Source organism: Kogia breviceps, chromosome 7, assembly GCF_026419965.1.
Source record: "Kogia breviceps isolate mKogBre1 chromosome 7, mKogBre1 haplotype 1, whole genome shotgun sequence".
NCBI classification, from domain to species: domain Eukaryota; kingdom Metazoa; phylum Chordata; class Mammalia; order Artiodactyla; family Physeteridae; genus Kogia; species Kogia breviceps.
Genome location: NC_081316.1, coordinates 103,122,439 through 103,147,147, shown reverse-complemented (window position 1 = coordinate 103,147,147; position 24,709 = coordinate 103,122,439). Strand labels below are relative to the sequence as shown.

The window sequence follows — 24,709 nt, the reverse complement described above, 5'->3', positions numbered from 1 at the left end:
ATTCATAACCAGTCTGAGTTATGAAAAACCACAGAACCTGGAGTCAGACTTGAGCTCAAATCTCATTTGCTCAGCTTACTAGTTGTGTGATCCTGGTCAAGATACCTAAAGTGTCCAACCTCATCTTTCTCGTGTCTAAACTGAGTGTACCATACTTATCCCTGTAGGTCATTGTGAGAATTAAATGAGGTGGTGATGTAAAGCATGTAGCACAATGCCCAGGACCTAGTATATACTCAAAAGCTGTGTAGTATCCTTCTTATTACAAATAAAAGGGAAGCAATAGAATTAATAGCCACCATCCATTCTACTCTCTAATTCTATGAGTTCAACTTTTTTTTTTTAAGACTTTACCTACAAGTGATACCATACAGTATTGATCTTTCTCTGTATGGTTTATTTCACTGAGCATAATGCCCTCCAAGTTCATCCATGTTGTCACAAATAGCAGGATTTCCTCTTTTATGGATGAGTAATAAATATTCCATTGTGTTTATATACCACATATTCTTTACACTTAGGTCTTTTCCAAATCTAGGCTATTAGACATGAGAGAGCAGATTTCTTTCTGACAGTCTGATTTCATTTCCTTTGGATATATAACCCAGAAGTGGGATTGCTAGATCTTATGGTAGTTCTCTTTTAATTTTTTAAAGAACTTCTGTAATGTTTTCCATAGTGGCTGTACCAATTTACATTCCCTCCAACAATGTACAAGGGTTCCCTTCTCTCTACATCCTCACAACACTTATTTCCTGTCTTCTGATAATAGCCATCTTAACAGGTGTGATGTGAAGTTATATCTCATTGTAGTTTGATTTGCATTTCCCTGATGGTTAGTCATGTTGAGCACTTTTTAATGTACCTATTGGCCATTTTCTTTAGAAAAATGTCAAGTCCTTTGTCCATTTTTCATCAGGTTATTTGTTGTTTTTGCTACTAAGTTGTATGAATTTCTTATATTAGCTATTAATCCCTTATCAGATAATATGGTTTACAAATATTTTCTCCCATTTCATAGGTTGCCTTTTCATTTTGTTGTTTCCTTTGCTGTGCACAGATTTTTAGTTTGATGTAGTCCCACTTGTTTAGTTTTGCTTTTGTTGATTGTGCTTTTTGTGTCATATCGAAAAAAATCATTTCCAAGACCAATATCAAGGAGATTTTCCCCTGTGTTTTCTTTTAGGAATATTCTGCTTTCAAGTCTTATATTTAAGTCCTTAATCCATTTTAAGTTAATTTTTGTGAGTGATGTAAGATAGGAGGCCAATTTCATTCTTTTACATGTGAATATTCAGTTTTCCCAACACCATTTATTGAAGAGACTATCCTTTACAGGCAGGGATTTTTTTAATCTGCTGTGTTGATTGTTGAATTCCCAGAACCTAGAAGAGTGCTTGTTACATAGTAGATGCTCAATAAATATTTGTTGGGTGAGTGAATTACTGGCATTAGCAGAAGGGATGAAAAATAGGGTTATTCTATCAAAATCCTCCTGTGCTCTGGAGCTCTCCTGGCCTCCTTGAGAGGGCCTGTCAACTGAGGTAAGAGGATGCTGCCAGCCCTGGAGATGGGATTCTTGGCTGCCTACTTTGGTTCTGGGGATGTACTGAGCACACTGTCATGGTCCAACTGTTGCCATGACTCTGTTCTGCTGCTCTCTTGGACACATGGGACTCAGCTGACCACTGGGTGGCTTGTGTAATAACACATTTCTTGGAATGGGGAACACTTGGGCCCCCTGAGCTACCATTACCTGGAGTAAGAAAATACTCTGGGACCCAAAGCCTATAGTCCTGTGTGAGTAGATAGAGAGATGGGACAATGGGGAGAGGACAGGCATGCGAGAAACTCCAGCCTCACTCCTGACAAGGGGGAGGCAGCAAGCCCTCACAGGAAGACTCAACTTAGGAGCATTCTTCCCACACCACACAGTGGAGAGGCAAGACCCACTGAGAAGCTCACATGGCCCCCTGCTTCAGAGGCCACTGTCTTGTTCACCTCGGTGTTTATAGGAGAGCAGTCTGCCTCTCAGCTCAAAGCAAGGTCCTCACCACATCCCAACAGACTCAATCTGCCTTTGTATCAACATCCTCCAGAGTGGCAGATATTACAGAAAACTCCCTCGGGGCTTAAAAACCATCTAGTCCAGCCTCCCTCCAGCACCCAAATCTCTATGACATCTCCAGCAAACTATCTTCCAGCCTTTGCTTGCAGACGTCCGATGAAGAGACTTTTCATGACAGCCCATTGTATTTTTTGCAGAAATCTTTCTTGTTCCCCAGATCGGTTACACCAAACCTTCCACCCATCCAGACCTTCCTTTGGGACTACTCAGAGGAAGCCAAATTCCTTTTCAGTATCAAAGTCATTCCATCATCGTGCCTTCTCATCTATAGGCCATGCCCTTAAATTCTTCCAGCACAGAGGGTAGAGCAGGAAGGACCCTGGACAGGGAGGGCTGAGGCCATGCATGACCCGCCTTAGAGTCTGCAGTGCTGTGCTGTGTGCCTGGGGCCTCACGGGTGCTTGACCAAGTCCACTAAATGAATGGATGAGTCAAAGAATCCCGTGCAAGCTTCTCAAGTAAAGTGCATCTCAGCGAGGCTTAGTGATGTCAGCAAGCCCATCAGTTCTTCACATCAGAACTAGCTCTAGTTCAGAGGATTTTCCAGAGTGCCCTACCAGAATGTTTAGAGACCTTGCTTTGCTTTGTCTTTTCTTTTCGGCTTTGGCCTTGTAGCCCATCTGGCCCCTGTTCTCTCTGTCCTCATCTGCTCTGCTCCTCTTCCTGTGACCCTTCCCATCATCCTGTCCACTCTGCCTTAGAACTTTGCTCTCGTTTTCTCTGCCCAGGGCTCTCTTCCCGCAGATGCCCACTCGGCTAGTTCCCCCTTGCCTCCATCAAGCTTTTGCCTTAATCTCACCTGCTCAGTGAAACCTACCGTGACTATTCCATTTAATACCCTCACCTGCCCAGTCCCACCCCAGCATACCTGATCCCTCTTACTATGTCCTACTTTTTCCCATAGCCCCATCACCTAATATTCTATAGCATTGACTTCTGTTGATTCTTTATCCTCTGTCTCCACTGATAGAATGTTAGCTCCGTGAGGGCAGGGATCTTTGGGAGCTTTGTCTACTGATGTATCCCAAATACCTAAAACAGTGCCTGACACCTAGTAGGGGCTCAGTAAATACTTGTTGAATGAATCTCCTACGCAGAGAATGCAGCAGGGCCCCAGGTCTGAATCGGCTGCCAACAGGGCACAGCAGGGGCTGAATCCACATTTGTTAATAGATAGACTGATAGATTACATGACCTGTCTTTGCTGTTCTGTAGCACTGTGTATTGCGCCCTGGCTACCCAGCTGAAGGAAGAGGTGTGTACACAGGCTCTCCTGTGGTTGCCACAGAGGTCCCACCCATGGCCATGGCCTAGTGGGCACCCTCTATGCCAGGCCACAGCAGGAGATCTGTGCAATATGACTGGGTTAATGGTTGCCTGCTTTGCTTTCCAACTCATCTCAGATGCCCCACGTGGTAAGCTGAATAATGACCCCAAAGATACTCAGGTCCTAATCCCTGAATCCCTGGATCCTGGATACGGCAAAAGGAAGTTTGCAGGTGTGATTACATTAAAGATCTTGAGAGGGAGAGATTATCCTGGATTATCCCGATCTGCCCTAAATGTAATTACAAGTGTCCTTATAAGAGCGAGGCAGAAGGAGATCCTATGACAGAAAAGGGGAAGGCCATGTGATGACAGAAGCAGAGACTGGAGTGGTGAGCCTTGAAGGAGGAGGAAGGGGATGCAAACCAAGGAATTCAGGCAGCCACTAGAAGCTGAAAAAGGCAAGGAAATGGATTCTCCTCTCAAGACCTCCAGAAGCAACCAATCCTGCCCAAACACCTTGACTTTAACCCTGTGAAACTGGTTTTGGATTTCTGACCTCCACAGCTGTAAGAGAACATATCTTTGTTGTCCTTTTTTTTTTTTAATTGGAGTATAGCTGCTTTACAATGTTGTGTTAGTTTCTGCTGCACAATGAAGTGAATCAGCTATATGTATACCTATATCCCCTCCCTCTTAGACCTATACCTCCCCTCCAATCCCCCCATCTAGGTCATCACAGAACACTGAGCTGATCTCCCTGTGCTATACAGCACGTTCCCACTAGCTATCTATTTTACACATGGTGGTGTATTTATGCCAAACCTAATCTCCCAATTTGTCCCTGAGAAAACCATAATTCAAAAGGACACATGTACCCCAATGTTCCATTACAACTCTATTTACAATAGCCAGGTCATGGAAGCAGTCTAAATGCCCACAGACAGGGAGTCTGTCATACAGAGTGAAGTAAGTCAGAAGGAGAAAAACAAATACCGTATGCTAACACATATATATGGACTCTAAGTAAAAAAAAAAAATGTCATGAAGAGATTAGTGGTAGTACGGGAATAAAACACAGACTTACTAGAGCATGGACTTGAGGATATGGGGAGGGGGAAGGGTAAGCTGTGACAAAGTGAGAGAGTGGCAGGGACATATATACACTACCAAATGTAAATTAGATAGCTAATGGGAAGCTGCCGCATAGCACAGGGAGATCACCTCTGTGCTTTGTGACCACCTAGAGGGGTGGGATAGGGAGGGTGGGAGAGAGGGTGATGCAAGAGGGAAGAGATATGGGAACATATGTATATGTATAACTGATTCACTTTGTTGTAAAGGAAAAACTAACACACTATTGTAAAACAGTTATACTCCAATAAAGATTAAAAAATAAAAAATTTAAAAAATTTTAAAAAAATAAATAAATAAAATAATTTTTTTTTTAAAAAGAAGAAGATGTGGCACATATATACAATGGAACATTACTCAGCCATAAAAAGGAATGAAAGTGGGTCATTTGTAGAGATGTGGATGGACCTAGAGTCTGTCATACAGAGTGAAGTAAGCCAGAAAGAGAAAAACAAATATTGTATATTAATGCATATACGTGGAATCTAGAAAAATGGTTCAGATGAACCTATTTGCAAGGCAAGAATAGAGACGTAGACGTAGAGGACGGACGTGTGGCCACGGGGGGAAGGGAAGGATGTTGTCTTAAGCCACTAAGTTTGTGGTAATTTGTTACAGCAGCCATAGGAAACTACTACAGGCCATTCCATTGGCAGCTCCCCTTCACAACCACCAGCACAAACCCCACGTGCGTTTTCTCACATCACACAGAACCTCAGACCCACACTGGGGCAGGAGGACCCTGCAGTGTCCCAGGTGATGGCAGCCCTGACAACCTTGTGTTGTTCCAAGTTGAGCCACCCTCTTTCTCCTCCTCTGCAGCTTTTTCCAAACGCTTTACCAAAGGTCTTGCCGGCCTGGAATAGCTTCCCTGAGAAGACCCTCTCCATCTTCCTGCTTCTAAATATTTAATTAGTCCTAAATGAAGAATCCTCCAAAAGGGTAGAGCACTTTGCACATCTGCTGACATCGTCACATTTGCATGGTTGCTTCTAATTGTCATCCTGGAAACCCTCCTTCCCCTCTGGCTCTGCTGCAGGTGATTTCAGGCACACTGAGAGCGGTGGCACTTTCCAAAGCACGTCCTCTTGTTTCCTGGGAACCTTCCAAATTCTATAGCTCTATTTGTCATTCCACCAAACGAAGGTTAAACTGGTCAGCCCCGGAGTATTCCTGAATTCCCCCATAAACACAGATCGCCATGATGCAGGGTTCCCAGACTTGGGCTTTTTATAAACAAGTCAGCATGACAATCCTGAAAGGTAGAATTATTATTCCCTCCTTATAGATGAGGAATCTGAGGCTCAGGATACCGTGGAATGTGGGGATTAGAAGCCAGATATGGTGACCATTAGAACTATGCTCCATATGCCAGGTGTCCCCTTTTCTGGCACTTGTGAGAATCTCACTTCCTGATCTTGTAGTGGTTGGGCAGGTTGCATGATTGAGGACAATAGGACAGTGAGTTGTGAGCAGAAAAGATTCGTTCGTCTTCCAGGCCAGGCAAGACCCTTGTGAGATCTCCTTCTCTCTACCACGGTGACCAACGATGTCCCAGATGGAGGCTGCTCCATCCACGCGGGTCTCAGAGGGAGGACATGGATCAGAGCTGGGGCTGATCCATGGCGGGAACACAGCATGCTGCTGTAAGCCACGGAGAGTGGGGGGTCATGTGGCCACCACTAGCTTCTCCTGACCGCCTCGTTTAAAAGTCAGCTCTGCCACTTTCTAGCTATGTGGCCTTGGATGAGTCAGTCAGCCTCTCTAGAGCTTGGCAGGATGGATGCATGGCATCTGCCACAGAGTTTGGGGGAGGATTTAACAAGATAATATGAATAAAATTCCTAGTGCTGTGCCCGTCACATAGTAAATGCTCAGTAAATGGAAGCTGCAGTCACTGTTGTTGTTGTTACTGTTATTGTTATAAAAGAAATTCAGTTAATTGCCCAGAGTCCCCCTAGTTAGAAGTGATTGTTGGCAAGGTACAGGAAGGAAAAGGGGACCAAATTTTCTTCGTCCTATGTGTTGGACATCATTATCTGTATTTCATTTTATTTTATTTTTTACACATCTTTATTGGAGTATAAATGCTTTACAATGTTGTGTTAGTTTCTGCTGTACAACAAAGTGAATCAGCTATACATATACACATATCCCCATGTCTCCTCCCTCTTGCATCTCCCTCCCTCCCTCCCTATCCCACCCCTCTAGGTGGTCACAAAGCACCGAGCTGATCTCCCTGTGCTATGCGGCTGCTTCCCACTAGCTAGCTATTTTCCATTTGGTAGTGTATACATGTCCATGCTACTATCTCACTTCGTCCCAGCTTCCCCTTCCCCCGCTGTGCCCTCAAGTCTGTTCTCTACGTCCGCATCTTTATTCCTGCCCTGCCACCAAGTTCATCGGTACCACTTTTTAAAATTCCATATATATGCATTAGCATATGGTATTTGTTTTTCTCTTTCTGACTTACTTCACTCTGTATGACAGATTCTAGGTCCATCCACCTCATTACAAATAACTCAGTTTCATTTCTTTTTATGGCTGAGCAATATTCCATTGTATATATGTGCCACATCTTCTTTATCCATTCATCTGTTGATGGACATTTAGGTTACTTTCATGTCCTGGCTATTGTAAACAGTGCTGCAATGAACATTGGGGTGCATGTGTCTTTTTGAATTATGGTTTTCTCAGGGTATATGCACAGGAGTGGGATTGCTGGGTCGTATGGTAGTTCCATTTTTAGTTTTTTAAGGAACCGCCATACTGTTCTCCATAGTAGTTGTATCAATTGACATTTCCACCAACAATGCAAGAGGGTTCTCTTTTCTCCACACCCTCTCCAGCATTTATTGTTTGCAGATTTTTTTGGTGATGGCCATTCTGACCGGTGTGAGGTGATACCTCATTGTGGTTTGGGTTTGCATTTCTCTAGCAAATTACCAATGGCATTTTTTGCAGAAGTATCCATATTTTACAGATGGGTAAACTGAGGCTCAGAGAATTATTTACCTTTTCTAAGGTCACAGAGTCATTAAATGATGGAGCCAGGGTTTGAATTTAGCCCTGTATCACTCTCTCCCCATCATCTTCTTTATTTTCTTTGAAAGAGAAGGCTCCCAGCCCTGGGCACCCCTAAGCCCTGCACCCTCTCTCCAGCCCCAACTAGCTCCATCACTTCCCCAGAGCAGCATGGTTTGTCACACCACAATGCTAGCCTTCTTAGACTCCTCCTTAAATCTGGACCTGGCCCATCCTGACTTGACCTGCCGTAGCCCAGCCCTATATCTGACCCCTTCCCCTACCCTTCTCACCAGCTTCTCTTCAACCTGAGCAGGGGAGCACAGGGGGTCCTCAGGATTCTAGTCCAGGATGGTGTGTGCATCTTCTAACATGATGGCTCGGGGGCAGGGCCTCTCTCCCAGCAGGGTTAACCTCAGGAAGACGCACTGCATTGGGAAACAGAAGACCCCAGCTCTCCTCTGGGCTCTGCACTTGAGAATAATAACCCCTCATGTTTGCAGCTTCCACACCCTCAGGAGCTGATTTAACTCTGCCACAGCTCCCTGCGACAGGGAGGGCCCCGGCTATCATCACCACCTCCCTAAACTCTAGAGACACTAGATGCATCTAGATACTGACATCTCGATACTAAAGCTAATAGGTGTTAAGTCAGATAATCCTGAGCTCAAATTCTACTCTTTCTCTTACTCACTATGTGATGTTAGGCAAGTTATTTAACCTCTCTGGACCTCTGTTTCTGTATCTGTAAATTTACCCGACCCTGTAAGATTATCAGGAGGACTAATTTATGTGCAATATGGGAAGTTCTCACATTTACTGAGTATCCCATAGGTGGTTGCTATCAGTAATCAGTATCATTACCATCATCTTTATCACTATCTACGGATTATTGTTATTTTCTCCCAGCCTCATCTACAAAATGAGAGCTTTGAACGAGATGGTCTAATTCCCTTCCAAATTTGAGTGACTCCCTCAAACTCTCTCACACACACACCCTGCTGCTCAAAGAGGCAGCACAGGGGACCCCAGATTTACAAAGCCACAGTGACAAGCCTGAGCTCTGCTCAGTTACCCTCAAGGGTCAAGTTCAGGGAGTAGGCAGAGTGTCATGGCGGCTGAAAGGCAAGAGGGCAGAGGGTGAGGGAGAAACAGGCCAAATGCCCAGAAGGATTAGCAGGGTGCAGGGAGACCTAAGGTCTTGGAGTGCAGCCCCAGAGCCATCACTTGGAATCAGTGCCCCATAAAACCTAATGGGTGTTTGAAATATCACCAGCCAGGGAAGGTCTGGGAGTTGGAGAGAGCTTTCATCCCTCCCCGCAACTGGGGCTGAGACATGGTGGCAGGGAGACCTGGGTGGGGAGACAGAGCATCATCTCCACTTGAGCGTAGCCTCCTCCCAGAACTGGCACCTCTGGAAGGCAGGCAATGAGCGGTGACAGCAGCACGGCGCACCTTGTCACCTGGGGTTCTTCCCGTCCCCACCCCCGGCTCCCTGCGCTTTGATACAAGATGGCAGCAAAGCGCTTGCCCCACCACAGCTTGGCCACCTGCCTTCTGGGGAAACTGGCGCACATGTTCCTTCGTCCAGAACTCCCAGTGCTCTACTCTGTGCGGGCCTATGATTACATGCCAGATACGGTTAGGGCGACTGCAGCTCTGGTCGCAGGTCTACCTTCCCCGGTGTTCTGAGGCGCCAAGCTCTGGGGAGTGGTGAGGATTTGGGTGAACAAACCTGCTCCATCTGTCAGAGGCCAATCCGTTAGAGGAAGCCCCCTCCTGCGAGGGGAAGGATTCACACGATGGAGGTCCATGGAGATACTGTGGCCATGACCTGGCTGGCAGGAGGGCCCAGGAGTTTGCTGCATTGAGTTTGCTCCACGGCGAGTGGGCTCTGGAGGAAAGGGGCCACCTGACGGTTGGTGTCGGCAGCTTGGTCTCCAAAAAAGAGGGTGTCAGCTGTCAGGGGAAGGAGGGCAGTGGAAGGGGCTTTCTCTTCCCTTCACTGCCCTCTCTCTTTGGACGGCATACACAGAGTCATCTCCGGCATCTGCCCACAGCCTGTAATTCAGCCACCCAGCTGCACTGAGTGCTTGGCTGCTCCGGTTGTGGGGAGGGCAGATTACCGAGTGGAGTGCAGTGATTGGCAGGTGCCAGGGGGCCCGGCTGCTCTGGTAGCAGAGGCAGGCACCACGTGATGCTGTACTGCCCGAGAAGCCCCAGCTCCCGGGACTCCTGTGTGTCCCCTTCCCCAAACTCAGACCATCCCCCTTTCCCTTCATCTTTCTTTAGATCCACGCTTCTCCAACTGTTATAAGTAAGTGAATCATCTGGGATCTGGTTAGAATTCAGATTCCGATTTAGAGCCCAAGATTCTGTATTTCTTTTTTTTTTTTTTTTTTTTTTTTTTTTTTTTTTTTGCGGTACGAGGGCCTCTCACTGTTGTGGCCTCTCCCGTTGCGGAGCACACGCTCCAGACGCGCAGGCCCAGCAGCCATGGCTCACGGGCCCAGCCACTCCGCGGCATGTGGGATCTTCCTGTACCGGGGCACGAACCCGCGTCCCCTGCATCGGCAGGCGGACTCTCAACCACTGCGCCACCAGGGAAGCCCAAGATTCTGTATTTCTAACCAGTTCCCGGTACTGTTGCTGCTGCTACTGATTCAGGGACAAAGTTCTGAGTAGGACATCTTTAGAATTTTCATAGAATTTTATGTATATAATCCCTGCTCTCATAACAGCCCCGTGGAAAGATTAATAATAATAACAATAATAATAGTAGCAGCGTATATCATTCTCATGATATGTATATGATCTCTGCTCTCATAACAGCCCTGTGGAAAGATTAATAATAATAATAATGACAATAATAATAGTAGTAGCATATATCATTCTCATTGCCTCCAAAGCAAGACACTGAGCCCCAAATTTCAAAAATCCTATTTCAATCTTCACAGCGCCTCAGCAAAAGAACTCTTTCTTAGAATTTACAGATGAGAAAAATCTGTAAATTTGTAAAGCTTTAAATGTAATTTAATTTGTAAATCTGTAAAATGTAAATCTTGACATTCTGAGATAACTTGCCAAGGTCATGAACCCAATGAGCGGTGGAGCTGGAATTCAAACTCCCATCTTCTAACAGACACTGGTCCCTCCTCTATTTATACATAAGGTTGGCAAATTTAAGCTTCTTTTAAAAAGTAATGGTCAAGGGTGTAAGCTCTGGAGCCAGAGTGTGCCTGACTTTAGCAGAGAGCCCAAGAATCTGGACCCAGACTCTTAAGATTTGAGTGCTAGCTTTGTCACTTGCTAGCTTAATGATCTTGGGCAACTTACTTAACCTCTCTGTGCCTCAGTTTCTTTACCTGAAATGGGAATGAAAATACTAGGGTTATTATGAGGATTATACAGTCAGCCTTCTGTATCTATGGATGTGGAACCTGCAGATACAGAGGACTGACTGTAAGACACTTGAGCATTTACAGATTTTGGTATCCACGGGATTGGGGTCCTGGAACCAATCCCCCTCAGATACCAAGGGACACTGTAGATACTATGATATCTCATTATATATGCATCTCATAATATATATAATCCTCATAATAACTGTAGTATTATCTATCTATCTATCTATCTATCTATCTATCTATCTATCTATCATTGATCTTAAACAAATAGACAGTTATTTCTTCAGCAGTACATGGGTTTATTCAGGATCAGCAAAGAATTGTAATTTGGGGTCTGCAAGCATGGTGAGCCATGTGTAAGTCTTGTGCAACAAAGAGAGAAGAACTCTTTTATAGAGGGGGAAAGGAAGCTGGGAGGGCTGTAGTAAACGTAGAGTCCATTGGAGGAATTGAGAGTTCAAAGCATAGTGGCTTTTCATTGGCTGAGCTCCTGCCAGCCTAGAAGAGAAAGTTTTTCTTCTTCCTGTAGAGCTCTACTATCATCCAGCGTGTGAGAACTCCTCCTTCTGACCTCCCAACTCGGTTTTCATTGAGGTTTCTGTTTATTCATTTTTATATTATCTGTCCAATGAGATTATAGACAGAGAGCACTTAGAAAAGTGTCTGGCACAAATATCAGTGATATGATTACTTATGAAATGGGGATATTGAAACTAAGGATAACTATCATTCAACCAAAGACTTTGCAAGTGTCAGACACTTTTCTATGTGTAGTAACTCATTTAATTCTCCTAATAATTCTATAAGCTAGGTTTAATATTAATCACATTGTATAGATGAGGAAACTGAGGCACAGAGTTTAAACGACTTGCCCCAAATCACATAGCTAATACGTGACAGAGCTGGAATTTGAACCCAGTGTGGTTCACGCAACACGTATTGACATATTGATTGTTTACAGTGTGCCAGGCACTGATGTAGGCACTGGAAATACAGCAGTGAACACAATAAACCCCCTGCTCTCTAGGGGTCCTAGACTAATACCTCCTAAGCACTCAGCACAGTACTTGGCACGTGGCAAAACCCTCAGTGAACACCAGCTCTGCTTGTCCTATTTCCCTTCTCTTGCCTGTGGCAGACATCACTAATTGATCACAGCATTCTTTCCCGCAGAGCCTGCCTCTGTCCAAAAAACCTGTCTCAAGACAGCACTCCAGGCAGCCTCTGTTTGCACTGAGACCAAAGCTATGTCAGCTCTGAGTAACCATGCTATCATGGAACAAATGAACATTTCTGACCTCAAAGCCTGTGGTGTCAGCACCCAGGAGGAGGCAGATGGGACAGAGACAGAGGGAGGTTCATATGGGGAAGAGCCAAGAAGCCAAGATTGACCAGGGAGGTGGGGAGGGAAAGCACTGCCAACAGCTGCTCAACTCCCTATAGCTCTCGGCCTGGAGCTTTCCAAAGAGGATGATCAAGACGACTGGGCAGGGGGCAGGCCATCCCCATGCAGGTCTGTCCCTAGTGACACCAGTTAGGGCTGATAATCCTGCTAGGCCCTCGTGGGCCCCAGGTCTTTGGAGCCTGGCACTAGGCTTGGGGAGAGGTAGAAGGTGAGGTAAATGGTGAGCAAAGGGCTCCCCACCCCGCCTCTACTGCCTGCTATCGAGCCCACCTACTGCCCAGCAGTCCCCTCCTACCCAGCAGAAAGCCTGGCTGCAATTCCCACTTTATGGCCTCTGCCAAATGAAGCACAAACTTAACTACATCACCCCCCTGACAGGACAGGGAGGGGCTGGGGTGGAACACTGGGCACCTTCAGCCCCTCATCTAATCACTGGCATGGGTCATTTCAATTCTGCACACCGCAGTGTGCTGGGGGCGTGGCAGCTCCCAAAAGCCTCCATGCTGGTGCTCAGCTAATTGTGAATCTCTTACTGTCTCCCAGGTGAATAACTCAGGACTAAGAGCTTCTGGCTGCTGGATGGAGTGTGGGCTGGGGAACGGGACAGGGCAACACCTGGGATGGGCCCTGGGGCACAGATGGGGCTGCAGGGAGGGAGGCAGAGCCTTCCTGGAAGGGACACAGGAACTGCTGTCCCTGCCCTGGGGTGACCACCCACCATCTGGGAACTGCTCTTAAAACCCAAGACCTAGAAACAGACTCACAGACATAGAGATCAGACTTGTGGTTGCCAAGGGGGAGTGGGGGAGGGAGAGGGATGGAATGGGAGTTTGGGGTTGGCAGATGCAAACTATTACATTTACAGTGGATAAACAACAAGGTCCTACCGTAGAGCACAGGGACCTATATCCAGTCTCCTGGGATAAATCATAATGGAAAAGAATATTTAAAAAAAGAAAGTCTATATATGTATAACTGAGTCACTTTGCTGTACAGTGGAGATTGATACAACACTGTAAATCAACTATACTTCGATTTAAAAAAAAAAAAGAAAGAAAGAAAAAAACCCAAGACCTGAAGTTTTCTGGAACCTCAGAGCCACAGGGTAGGGTAAAAATTTAAGTTCCACTCCTTCCTACTAACCTTGCCTTTAGATATATAATTAGATCCCTGAGAAGTGAGAGGGCCTGGGAAGCCTTGGGGCTTTACTGAGGGGAGGGCTAATGCCTTCGGGCAGCTTCAGGCTGGCTGCCTGCAGGGCGGCTCTTTGGTTCGTTTATGGGTCTGGCCCATAGAGGGTTAAATCTGGACCCCGGGAGACTGGCTGAGTCATGGAGATATAAGAGGCGAGGGGCTTAGCATCCTTAACCACACAGCTCCTCTCCTCTAGGACAACTGGAGAAGGAGGTGGGGAAGTCTTGGGAGGAAAGTGAGACCTCTACCATCGAATTATTGGTCATCCAACAGGCTGCAGAGACTGTGGGAGATTGTAGCAGCAGCACTTGGAAGTTTTTCTGGATAGAATGACAAATAGAGGGCTGCCTGACTAGCCAAGGGTTGTGCTTAACTAACTCTTTAGTCTAGATGTTAGTGAAGTCCCCAGAACTGGAGCTGTGATTTCTTGGTGAGTGCTGAAACTACCTGAGATTCTGGGAAACAGCAGATGGTAGGAGCATTCACAGCTGGGAAAATCCCATTTTTGCTCTGTTCCTCAGTTTCCTTTCTCTATGAAATGGGAATCATGAAAGGTCTAAACACTTGGAGAGGCTGAGCTAATGCTGCTCTGTAAGTTAAGGGCTGCTGGTGCCCTATTTTCGTCCCACTGCAGAGGGACACTATTCCAGGAGGAGGGCTCTAGTGACATTCGCTAATGATGGCTTTGCTTCAGGATGCAGACCTGACCCAGGGCTTAGAATGAGTCCCTGGCTGCCATGTTGCCATCAGGGCCACTTGGCACTTGGAAAGAGGAGTTCCACACACTGGGGCCTGGCTCAGCAGACAGGCTTCACTCCTGAAGGCCTGCTGACATAGAGAGGCTGGGAGATATTCCCTAGGGAGGAAGCCAAGGTGAGCTGCATGGGAAGTCCCTTGTGCAGCACCCACCCCACCCCTCCCTCGCCCGGCCCCGCGGCCCAAGTCCCTGACAAGGAGGCATATCGTGGCTTCAGCCCTTGGCCTTTGGATTCTGGAATAAAGGCCCTTCTGGGGAATCCAGTCCATAAATGGATTCTGATAGAGGTAGCTGGAAGAGGACCTCACAGCAAAGACTAAAGAATGGACTCTGTCTGTTGATAGCAGGCAGGTCTTTTTATGTCACAACATATGATTTACTTTTCCAAGTACTCTTCATTCTGTTCCTCAAAATTCTGTGAGATGGGTAGAATAAGTATAAGCAGCCCCGATGTCAAATAGGGTAAGCCGAAGCTCTGAGAGGTCAGTCTCGAGGTCCCCTGGCTAGGTAGTGATGGAGCCAGGAGCAAAGTCGGGTGCTTTCTCCAAGACAGAGGTAGAAAGGAAGGAGACTCTGTAGTGGGGACCTCACCATAGATCTTTTCCTTTTCTAATAACCGAGACAGTGAAGAAAGATTTGGGGTCAATTCAGAAGCTAACTGAGCAGGTCGAGGCAGAGGAGACCAGGAGCAGGAAGTAGGAAGTGAGGAGGGAAACAGGTGGACATTTGCATGGACACTTCCTGTTCACAAACTTCTTATGCTCTTCATTTCATTAACAGCAGTAGCGGAATTTCATGGACAATTGGCGTTGAGCACTAACTGGGAGGTAATGAGAGAGGGAGGACGTGGGTAAAGGCTGTTTGAATTTAAATTCTCTTCCTTTGGGGGGATGGGGGGGCAGATTTTTTTAAAGGCAATTTTAGTGCTGGAAAAAGTTCCTAGCAAACAGCAGTCCTCTGTAAGCAGTGTTAGGAGTAATGCCTTACCCTCAGCCCACTGTGTTCTTCTACCCACCAAATCCGGGTGGTTGCCCTGAGTGAGGCTTGCTGAGGGACGGGGTGTCTGACCCTGGGCAGATTCAGTCCCTCAGACTCGGGGGCAACACACTGGTAGATGGTAGAAATGTGTCTACCATCAGCCATGAGCTAGATGTTGCAGAGTTTCTCTGCAATGGTTATGGCGGAATCACCATGAAAAAAACTCTGTATGGGCCTGGGCAGATATGAGGATGACCTAGAAATATAAAACAAGATTTCTGTCTTAGGAGTGTGCGATCTATTTGACAAGCGATACACACACACACACACACAGAGCCACGAAACATTCAAGGGGAGAAGGATAGGAGATAATATAAGTCTGAAGTTAGAGGAGAGGCGACAGAGTCATGGGGTGATCAGGTGGGAAGGGTGGGGGAGGAAGGCTGTTTTTTGAGCCAGGTCCTTAGACAGGGACCTACAGATTGGTGAAACAGAAGAAGACTGTGCCAACTAGAAGTAGAGGATTAAATGGAAATGAACCCCTTCCTGAGCAGGATGGCAGGCTGGCTGGCTTGGCTAGATTGAAGGTTCTGTAATTGAAAGCAATGAGAAATGAAGAAAGCTAAATATAAGGGGAGAGAAACTTTGTGGAAGGCTTGAATTCTAATTCTAGGATTCAGGCTATGAGGCCACAGGAACTGCCATAAGATAGGATAATCAGTACAGAATTGGCTACTGAGGAGAGTGAACCAGAAGTTGATTAGTTACCCAAGTGCAAGGTGATCAGGGCTCTTCTATCTGGACAGATGGCTGTGGGCACAGATGGGGAGCTAAGGGGCCATCGGGACTCTGATGGCTAATTTTGTGTGTCAGCTTGGCTGGGCCACAGATATTTGTTCAAACATTATTCTTGATGTTTCTGTGAAGATATCTCTTAGATGTTTAAAGTCTTTAAACCACTAGACTTTGAGTAAAACAGATTGTCCTCCAGAATGTGGGTGGGCTTCATCCAATCATTTGAAGGCCCTAATAGAAAAAGACCAACCTCTCCAGAAGAAGAGAAAATCCAGCCAGCAGACTGCCTATGAACACATATTGCAATTGTTTCCTGAGTCTCTAGCCTGCCAGAATACCCTACAGATTATGGATTTGCCAAGCCTCCACAATCATGTGAGTGTTATGGGCTGAATTGTGTCCCCCCCAGAATTCATATGTTGAAGTCCTAACCCCCAATACGTCACAGTGGGACTGTATTTAGAAACAGGGCCTTTAAAGAAGTAGTTAGGGTTACATGAGTTCATTAGGGTGGGCCCTGGTCCAGTGTGACTAGTGTCCTTAGAAGAGGAGGAAATTTGGACACATATGTGTCCAGAAGAGAACCACAGGAAGAAGGCAGCCATCTACAAGCCAGGGAGAGAGGCCTCAGAAGAAACCAACCCTACCAACACCTTGATCTTAGACTTGCAGCCTGCAGAATTGTGAGAAAATCAATCTCTGTTTAAGCCACCCAGTCTGTGGTATTTTGTTATGGCAGCCAGAGCAGACTAATACAAAGATAGCAGATTATAATAAACTCCTTGAACCCAAGAGCCATGCATTAAGCCTATCCCCCAGCTCAGTGCCTTACACATGGTGTGTGTTGATGAAATGTTGTGCTAGATCTGGATCCCCTCCAATAGGAATGCACTGCTGAGAAGGCACAGGGGAAGATAGACTCACCTGGGATGAAGGGAACGAGAGCTCCAGGATATAGATAAGGTGGGAGCTTTGTGTTCTGGTTAGAACAAGGTTCCTCAGGGATCAAGTCAAGTGAAGAATGATCTGAAACTGACTTATTTTGTACTCTCTGGTGTGCCTAACACAATGCCTAGAACTTAATCAACACTCAACACAAGTTTTGTTGAACGGCTGACTGAATAAGTGACCAAGACAGGACTGGGAGATGGAGTGCTCTTACACCTTTTAAAAAACCGTTTAAACACACATGTTTGCTTGCATGTGCGAGAAATTTTCTGAAAGAAGTTACTAATGGTGGTTACTTCTGGGGAGTGAACTGGGTAAGAGGGCAGGATTACTTTTCACTGGATACCTCGTACTGTTTATGCATTTTCATCATGAATGCCTTACTTCTGGGTCATTCAATAGCTAATTAGATGATATGCATCCCTGGGCTGAATGAAAAGAGGCAACGGGGGCTGGAGAACTTTTTACCCCAGTATTTGTCCCCTTCCAATATCCCCACAAAAACTTTTCAGCCATCCCCAAGTGCCATGCAAACACATTGATGGAGACCAGAAAACTTGGGTCTTCATAAGCCACTCCACAGCACCCAGAGGGAACACAGGGTGATGGTGTAGAACCCCAGCACAACAAGATAGCTTTGGAAGAGCAGTCAGTCAAAGCATTCCAGGAGGGCCAGCCACCCAGCCTCCTGTCGGTCCGCCTGGTCCTGGGTCTGGAAGTAGCTGCTGATAGATTGAAGCTGGGACCAGACTTCCCTCAGGGTCCCTGGCTGGGCCCAGTGCTCCTGACAGATAGGGGGCTCTACATGAGAGGAAGACACTCTAGGTGAGCCAGGGGCTATCAAGGCTCCCCCGGCCTTCCCATTGAAGCCGATGGCCTCAACCTTCAAGAAGGGTGGTGGGCAAAACTGGGCAGTGGGTTAATTAGGATTGGGGACCCTCTCCCTACCTGCTGAGGGGAGGCAAGACTGCGCTGAAGTAACCCCTGGAGAACACAGCAAGTAGGATGTTGTGTAAGTAGGGTGTCGAGGCTATATACATCCAGGAGATTTTTCTGAGCTAGCAGCCAGCCCACATTGACTTAGAGCTTTAGGGGCTGGAATGTTGTTGTTGTTTTTTTTTTAATTGAGGTATAATTGATAGATTCGTTTCAAGCGTACAACATAATGATTCAATGTTTGTATATATTGTGAAATGATCACCACAATAAGCCTAGGTAATATCCATCACCACAGAGTTACAAATTTTTGTTCTTGTGACGAGAACTTTTGGAATGTACTCTCTTGGCAACTTGCAAGGATACAGTGAAAATATGGACTGCTTCATGACTTTGCATGTCATCCTTGCACAGGGGCCATGCTAACCTCTGTGTCATTCCAGTGTTAGTATATGTGATGCCAAAGGGAACACTGGGATGATTTGTATACTTTTGCACATTAAGCGATCAGATCCCAAATGTATACAGACTATTTGTGTGTGTGTGTGTGTGTGTGTGTGTGTGTGCACGCGCGGGCACACGCATGCACTCTGCTATTCTGGAGTCAATGGCTCCAAACTGGAAAATGAAACAAGCTAAGGGGACTGAGGCCCTGATCTCTAGGCTGACGCGTGGCATTCTGGCAAGCCAGCAGGAGACGTCTTCAGTCTCCAGGGAGGTAATGTAATATGCAGGGCAGAGGTTAAGAAGCAGGTGTTTCCATTTTTTCATACAGCTGACTCAACAGGCCTGCTGCTCCACCCATGGGAACTAAGGCTGAGGGTGATAAAGCAGAACCAGGCAGGGACCTCAAGGCTTCTCACAAACCTGTTACCCCAGTGAGCTGGGCCCAAGGATCCATTCTAGGCCCTTCCGCATCGGTGTCCCCTCGATTCCTTCCCCATCTGACAGGCAACATCAGATCTTGGACAGAAGTAATGCAAGACGGGTACCTAGCGACCCCGGAGCTGCTTACCAATTAGAGGGGTGGTCACTGCGCTCTTCGGCACCTCATCAGACATGTTAACCCTGAAGACGGTGTAGCCCACCAGCACGCGGTCTTGAACACAATCCTGGTGTGGCAGGTGGGTGGGAGATAGAAGCTCCCCAGGTCCATGAGCATTAGGAAGAAGCTGGGAATCAGCAGGCTCACAACATAGACCAGTGGGCGTCTGCGAATCACCACCTGGACAGGGATGAGGAATCTGTTGACAAGAGGGTCTAAGCCAATGGACAAATGTTTGGCCAAACCCCTAGCCAAGAACACTTTCTGCCGTCCCAACATTTCTGCATAATATGAAACGTCTATGTAGTTTAGAATAGGAGATTATCTTGTGGTTTAGAAAATAGAAATAAATCCTTTAAGCTTTTACATAGAACTAATATTAATATTATTAGTCATTATAAGAAGAAGCTTCCATTTATTTAGCACTTGCTCTATGCCAGGCACTGGAATAAGTGTTTCATATGATTTGTCTTATTTAATCCTCACAACAACTCTGAGGGCTGGGTATTATTATTATTATTTTTAACGATTTTATTGGCGTATAATTGCTTTACAATGGTGTGTTAGTTTCTGCTTTATAACGAAGTAAATCAGTTATACATATACATATATCCCCATATCTCTTCCCTCTTGCATCTCCCTCCCTCCCACCCTCCCTATCCCACGTTTCTAGCTGGTCACATAGCACCGAGCTGATCTCGCTGTACTATGCAACTGCTTCTCACTAGCTATCTATTTTACATTTGGTAGTGTATATATGTCCACATATACACTACCACTCTCTCACAGGGCTGGGTATTATTATTTCCATTTTACAAACCAGGAAACTGAGGTTCCTAGAGATTAAATTGCTTGTCCACATTCACATAGCTGGTGAGTGAGAAACTGTTTTAAAACCAGGTCTTACACCATAATCTTTCTTTTTAAACCACTTAGTTTGCAATATATTGTACTGGTTTTGGTTTAGTCTCTCTTCTTACCTGGAATACAAACACTTTAGTACCTGCGTATCTGCCAGAGTCTGGTTAGGAACAAATAGCACAGTTAAACTGGGAAAGTTGATGAGGGCTTGACAAGGTGTGGGCAGGACATAGAGAAACCACAAGGAGGAGGACAGTGCCCCAGGGATTCGGGGGACTGCGTCAGCTGTTCCTACCCTTAGGCCTGAAGGGACCAAAGACCGGGAATGTGGTTGGAACTTGAGGGGACAGAAAGCTGCTTGGACTTGTGGCTTCCTCTTAGGAGCACAGCCAGCTGGTAGAGACACCATGGGGTGGGGCGAAATGGAGAGATAAATGCTCCCCTCCCCCTCCCCCTCCTTCCAATCTCCTGCCACTGTCTCCCCTGCCCACTACTGGCCAAACATGACCAGGAGTCCCCAACTCTACAGGCCGCAGACCAGCCTCCAGGAGCAAAAGTAGATGTGAGGTGGGGGCAACTGCAGGTACCCAGCAGGGCCTGCAGCACGGCTGGGCAGAGCTGCTGAGCAGGTTTTTTAGCTGGGAATTTAAGACTCATAAAATTACAATGATTGCTGTTGCCATTTTGTTATACCTAGCTTCTCTGGGATGGGAATAGATGTCTGTAATGAACACAAAATCTATTCTTATCCTTCCTGGAGAGAAACTATGATATGACAGGGCTGTTTCTCCCATCAGACACTTACTGCTTTGCAATGACCACTTGAGGGTGAAAATGGCATTTTTTAATCCTTCATGGGGCCAGAAATAATACCTATCTTACAGTGGGTATTTGATAGACATTTACTGAACAAATGAATGTTCTGGGCCATGTTGCTGTTAGATTTGGAAAAAAGTAATATCTGAAATCTCCCATTTCTCTGATTCACCAAACCGCTGTGCTGTGACAGACATAGCCGTGGTTAGGAGGTGCAGGGGGAAGGGAGTCAAGGGGCCAGAGTCCACAGGGGCTCTTGTGTTGTGAGCCCCACCTGGGCTGTTGGTGATCTGGCCATATGCAGAGATGGGGGTGACCAAGCCTGCTGTCTCTGGAGGGTAGAAGTGGGAAGAACCCCAGAGACTTCATGGTGGATATTACATAAAGGAGATGAAAGGAATAAGAATACCACCCTAAAGAAAAGTACCAGTAGGCATGTTGGTTAAGCAGAAAGAGCCCAGACTTAGAGTCAAAGGAACAGCAGAGTTCCCAAGCCCCTCAATTTGATGTGCTGGTTTAAGTGATTCTGGATGGTATCAAACCTCTCCATGCCTTGATTTTTTTCCCTTTTTTTTTTTTTTTGTGGTACGCGGGCCTCTCACTGTTGTGGCCTCTCCCATTGCGGAGCGCAGGCTCCGGACGCACAGGCTCAGCGGCCATGGCTCAAGGGCCCAGCCGCTCCGCGGCATGTGGGATCTTCCCGGACCGGGGCACGAACCCGTGTTCCCTGCATCGGCAGGCGGATTCTCAACCACTGCGCCACCAGGGAAGCCCTTTTTTCCCTTTTTAAAAAAGCAGTTTACTTTTGCCTTGCCAAGCATCTTGGGTACAATTGAGATTAGCTGTTGTACTCTTTAAATAAAGTTCCCGTGTAAACAGCACATGCTGAGATGACTCTTCTCCACCCAGAGGATGATGCAGAGAGTGAATGGAAATCTGGGACAGAAGGAAAGATGGACAGTGTGGCTCCTTAGGGTCACTGGTTCCTAGGAAAGTGCAGTGTCACCAAACCTCATGTTCCCCAAGGTGCCAGGGGAGAGGCGTGGCAAGAGCTAAGAGGCTGGGAGGCAGGTCAGCTTCATGCAGTCACAAGGAGCCCTGCACTGAGATGGTCCCATGCGTGGCTTTGTGCCATTTTGAGATTCTTAATAATTTTTAAGCAAGGGGCCCTGCATTTTCACTCTGCACGAGGCCCCACAAAGTATGTAGCCTGTCCTGTTGTGAGGATACTACCTTCGCCATTTTTCTGCCTTTTAGCAAGGATGTTCCAATTCCTAAGACAGATCAAATAGTTCCTACAGTTTTGTTTTTCTTCAAGCACAAAGGACCCACCTTTTTCTTTAAGTTGATCTGGGGGCAACGTTACCTATGGACTAGACTAATTTTCTCTATAAGCCCAGTGCAGCCTAAAGAAACTTTCATTTGGGGCCGGGGAGCCCTGAGGCGGCGACCGCGGCGCCGGGAGCCAGAGCCGGAGCCGGGAGTGAGGCACAGCGGCCACGGCGGCAACAAGTGCCGGAGCTGAGCCGAGCCGGGGCCAAGCCGAGGCGGAGCCGTCCCGCCGCGGACACCACCCGGCCGCCCATCGCGGGCGCAACGCATGGAGCGAGAGCGGCGGCGGTCGCTGGGCTAAGCCGCGCGGAGCGGCCGGGACGTGGATGCAGCCGCGATCTCCCTTCCCCGCCCCGCTGAGCAGGAGCTGCTCCGGGACAAGATATGAGAAATGAGTGTTGGACGTCGAAGAATAAAGTTGTTGGGAATCCTGATGATGATATGAAGATTCTTACCAGATGTGATTCTGGGGACTGTAAGAAGATGGAAATAAAGTCACCATATTTAAAAAAAAAAAAAAAAAAGAAACTTTAATTTTATCCCATAGTTTTCAGAAATGTTTTGTTTTCATGATCTCCTTTGACCCTCAAAGCCCTTTGTTCCCCCGCTCAAGAAACATGAGTTGAGCATGAACAGAGTATCAGGCACTATCCTAAATAATAGAGTTAGAACTGGTGACAGGACAGGTCTCTACTCTTGCCCCCCAAACCCCCAACCCACGTCTTATGGGATCAGGAACCAGATTCTGATGGTTAGATATTTCACAAGTCTGCAGATCGAAGTTTGCCCCAAAATGGACCCTACCCAGGGTCTATACTTGATTTGATGACAAGATTTGGGACTTTCTGAGTTTATGTTTAGGTGATATTCTGGTCTTAGAATCAGTACTGGAATGGGTTAAGACATTTGGGGATGTTGGGATAGGGCATCTATATTTTGCACATGGGACAGACATGAATTTGGGGGAGTCAGAGGGTGGCAGATGGTACTGGGTTGAATAATGCCTCCCCAAATTCATGTCCTTCCAGAAGCTCAGGATATGACCTTATCTGGAAATGGGATCATTGCAGATGAAATTAGTTAAGGTGAGGTCATATGAAATAGGGTGGGCCCTTAACCCAATATGACTGATGTCCTTGTAAGAAGAAGAAAAAATGGATATCCTCTGTATCCATACAAAGGATAATGCCCTGTAAAGGTGGAGGCAGGCATTGGAGTGATATGTCTACAAGCCCAGGAAAGCCAAAGATTGCTAGCAACCACCAAAAGCTAAGGGAGAGGCATGGAGCAGTCTCTCCCTCAGAGCGCCCAGAAGGAACTAACCCTGCCAACACCTTGATGTCAGATTTCTGACCTCCAGAACTGTGAGAGAAGAAACTTCTATTGTTTTAAAGTGGTACTTTGTTATAGCAGCCCTAAGAAACTAATACAGGTGACTTGGCCAGTAACACACAGTGGAAGGATGCCACAGACTGGACTGGAATATTACTGCTTATCTTTAGTTGTGTGTCACCATCATATAGGATTAGGCACATAGTTTCTGGAGTCAAGTCCAGGCTCCACCAGTCACCCCATAACCTTGGTTAAGATACTTAACTTCTCTGCACCCCAATTCAAACACTTGTAAAAATGTGGATCCTTAGAGCCTGCATCTCATAGAGATGTAAGGATTACAGTACAACCTCTTAAAACAGTGCCTAATTTGGAGTCAGTGCTTGGTTTTGTGGTTACTGTTATCATGTCTCCCTGGGCAGATTTGGAGGCCCGTGATAGGAACCAAGAGTCTTGTTTTATTCATGCTTGTGTCCTCAGTGCTCAGCATTGAGCTTGGTGCGTGATCAGAACATAAAAGGGGGGCTTCCCTGGTGGTGCAGTGGTTGAGAGTCTGCCTGCCGATGCAGGGGACGCGGGTTCGTGCCCCGGTCCGGGAGGATCCCACATGCCGCGGAGCGGCTGGGCCCGTGAGCCATGGCCGCTGAGCCTGCGCGTCCGGAGCCTGTGCTCCGCAACGGGAGAGACCACAACAGTGAGAGGCCCGCGTACTGCAAAAAAAGAAAAAAAAAAAAAAAAAGAACACAAAAGGTGTTCATTGAGCTGTATTAGAGTCTGTTAATAACACTTCTTTTAGCTCCAGTGGGGTGGGAGAGTGGAATGAGCCCAAAGCGGGGCTCTCGTCTTAAGGTCAGTGTTCTGACGGCTACCTCTCTGCAGGTCATGTCAGGCAGTGACCCCTATATGCCAGGGGACGGTATGTCACCAGCTCAGTGAGACACCACTCTCTGCAGAACTGCCCCTACCTAGAGCCTATCATTTCTAATGGACTAAAGGAGCTGGTGCCTTTAAATTGCACAGAAAGGGAAGAAAAAGCACTTTGGTTTCAGTCCGTATTCTCCATTAGACACCCTTCAGGTGTTAGCAATATTATGCCACAATTTCATTATCCATTAAAGCCAGGTAATAATAAGTACACAAAGGTATTTGGAGCCTATTGATGTTAATGAAAGAGATCAATCTAATTCAGAATGTGTATGTGGAGAGCTCCTTGGAGATGGAATAGGCCCCAAGGTTAGCCTCTAATTGCCTCCTTGATGGTAGACCTCACCAGTACTCAATTTTGCATGACCATCTTTATGACATAGTTGGTATTTTGACGCCCAGACTCACGCTTCATACAGAAGCCCAT

General features: G+C 46.6%; 1 protein-coding gene and 1 non-coding gene across 2 annotated transcripts in view; both read right to left on the bottom strand.

Annotated features, from left to right (window-relative positions):
- Positions 1 to 17,601: 17,601 nt before the first annotated feature.
- Positions 17,602 to 24,709, bottom strand: part of HTR3B (5-hydroxytryptamine receptor 3B) — a 51,700-nt gene continuing 44,592 nt past the window's right edge. The window contains 4 exon segments of the mRNA XM_067039534.1: positions 17,602 to 17,837; positions 18,840 to 18,973; positions 18,975 to 19,068; positions 19,071 to 19,197. Coding sequence (XP_066895635.1) covers positions 17,602 to 17,837; positions 18,840 to 18,973; positions 18,975 to 19,068; positions 19,071 to 19,197 — 591 coding nt within the window.
- LOC131760722 (U6 spliceosomal RNA) lies at positions 18,342 to 18,445 on the bottom strand. The gene has a single exon (XR_009336819.1). It is a non-coding gene; the product is annotated as a U6 spliceosomal RNA (small nuclear RNA).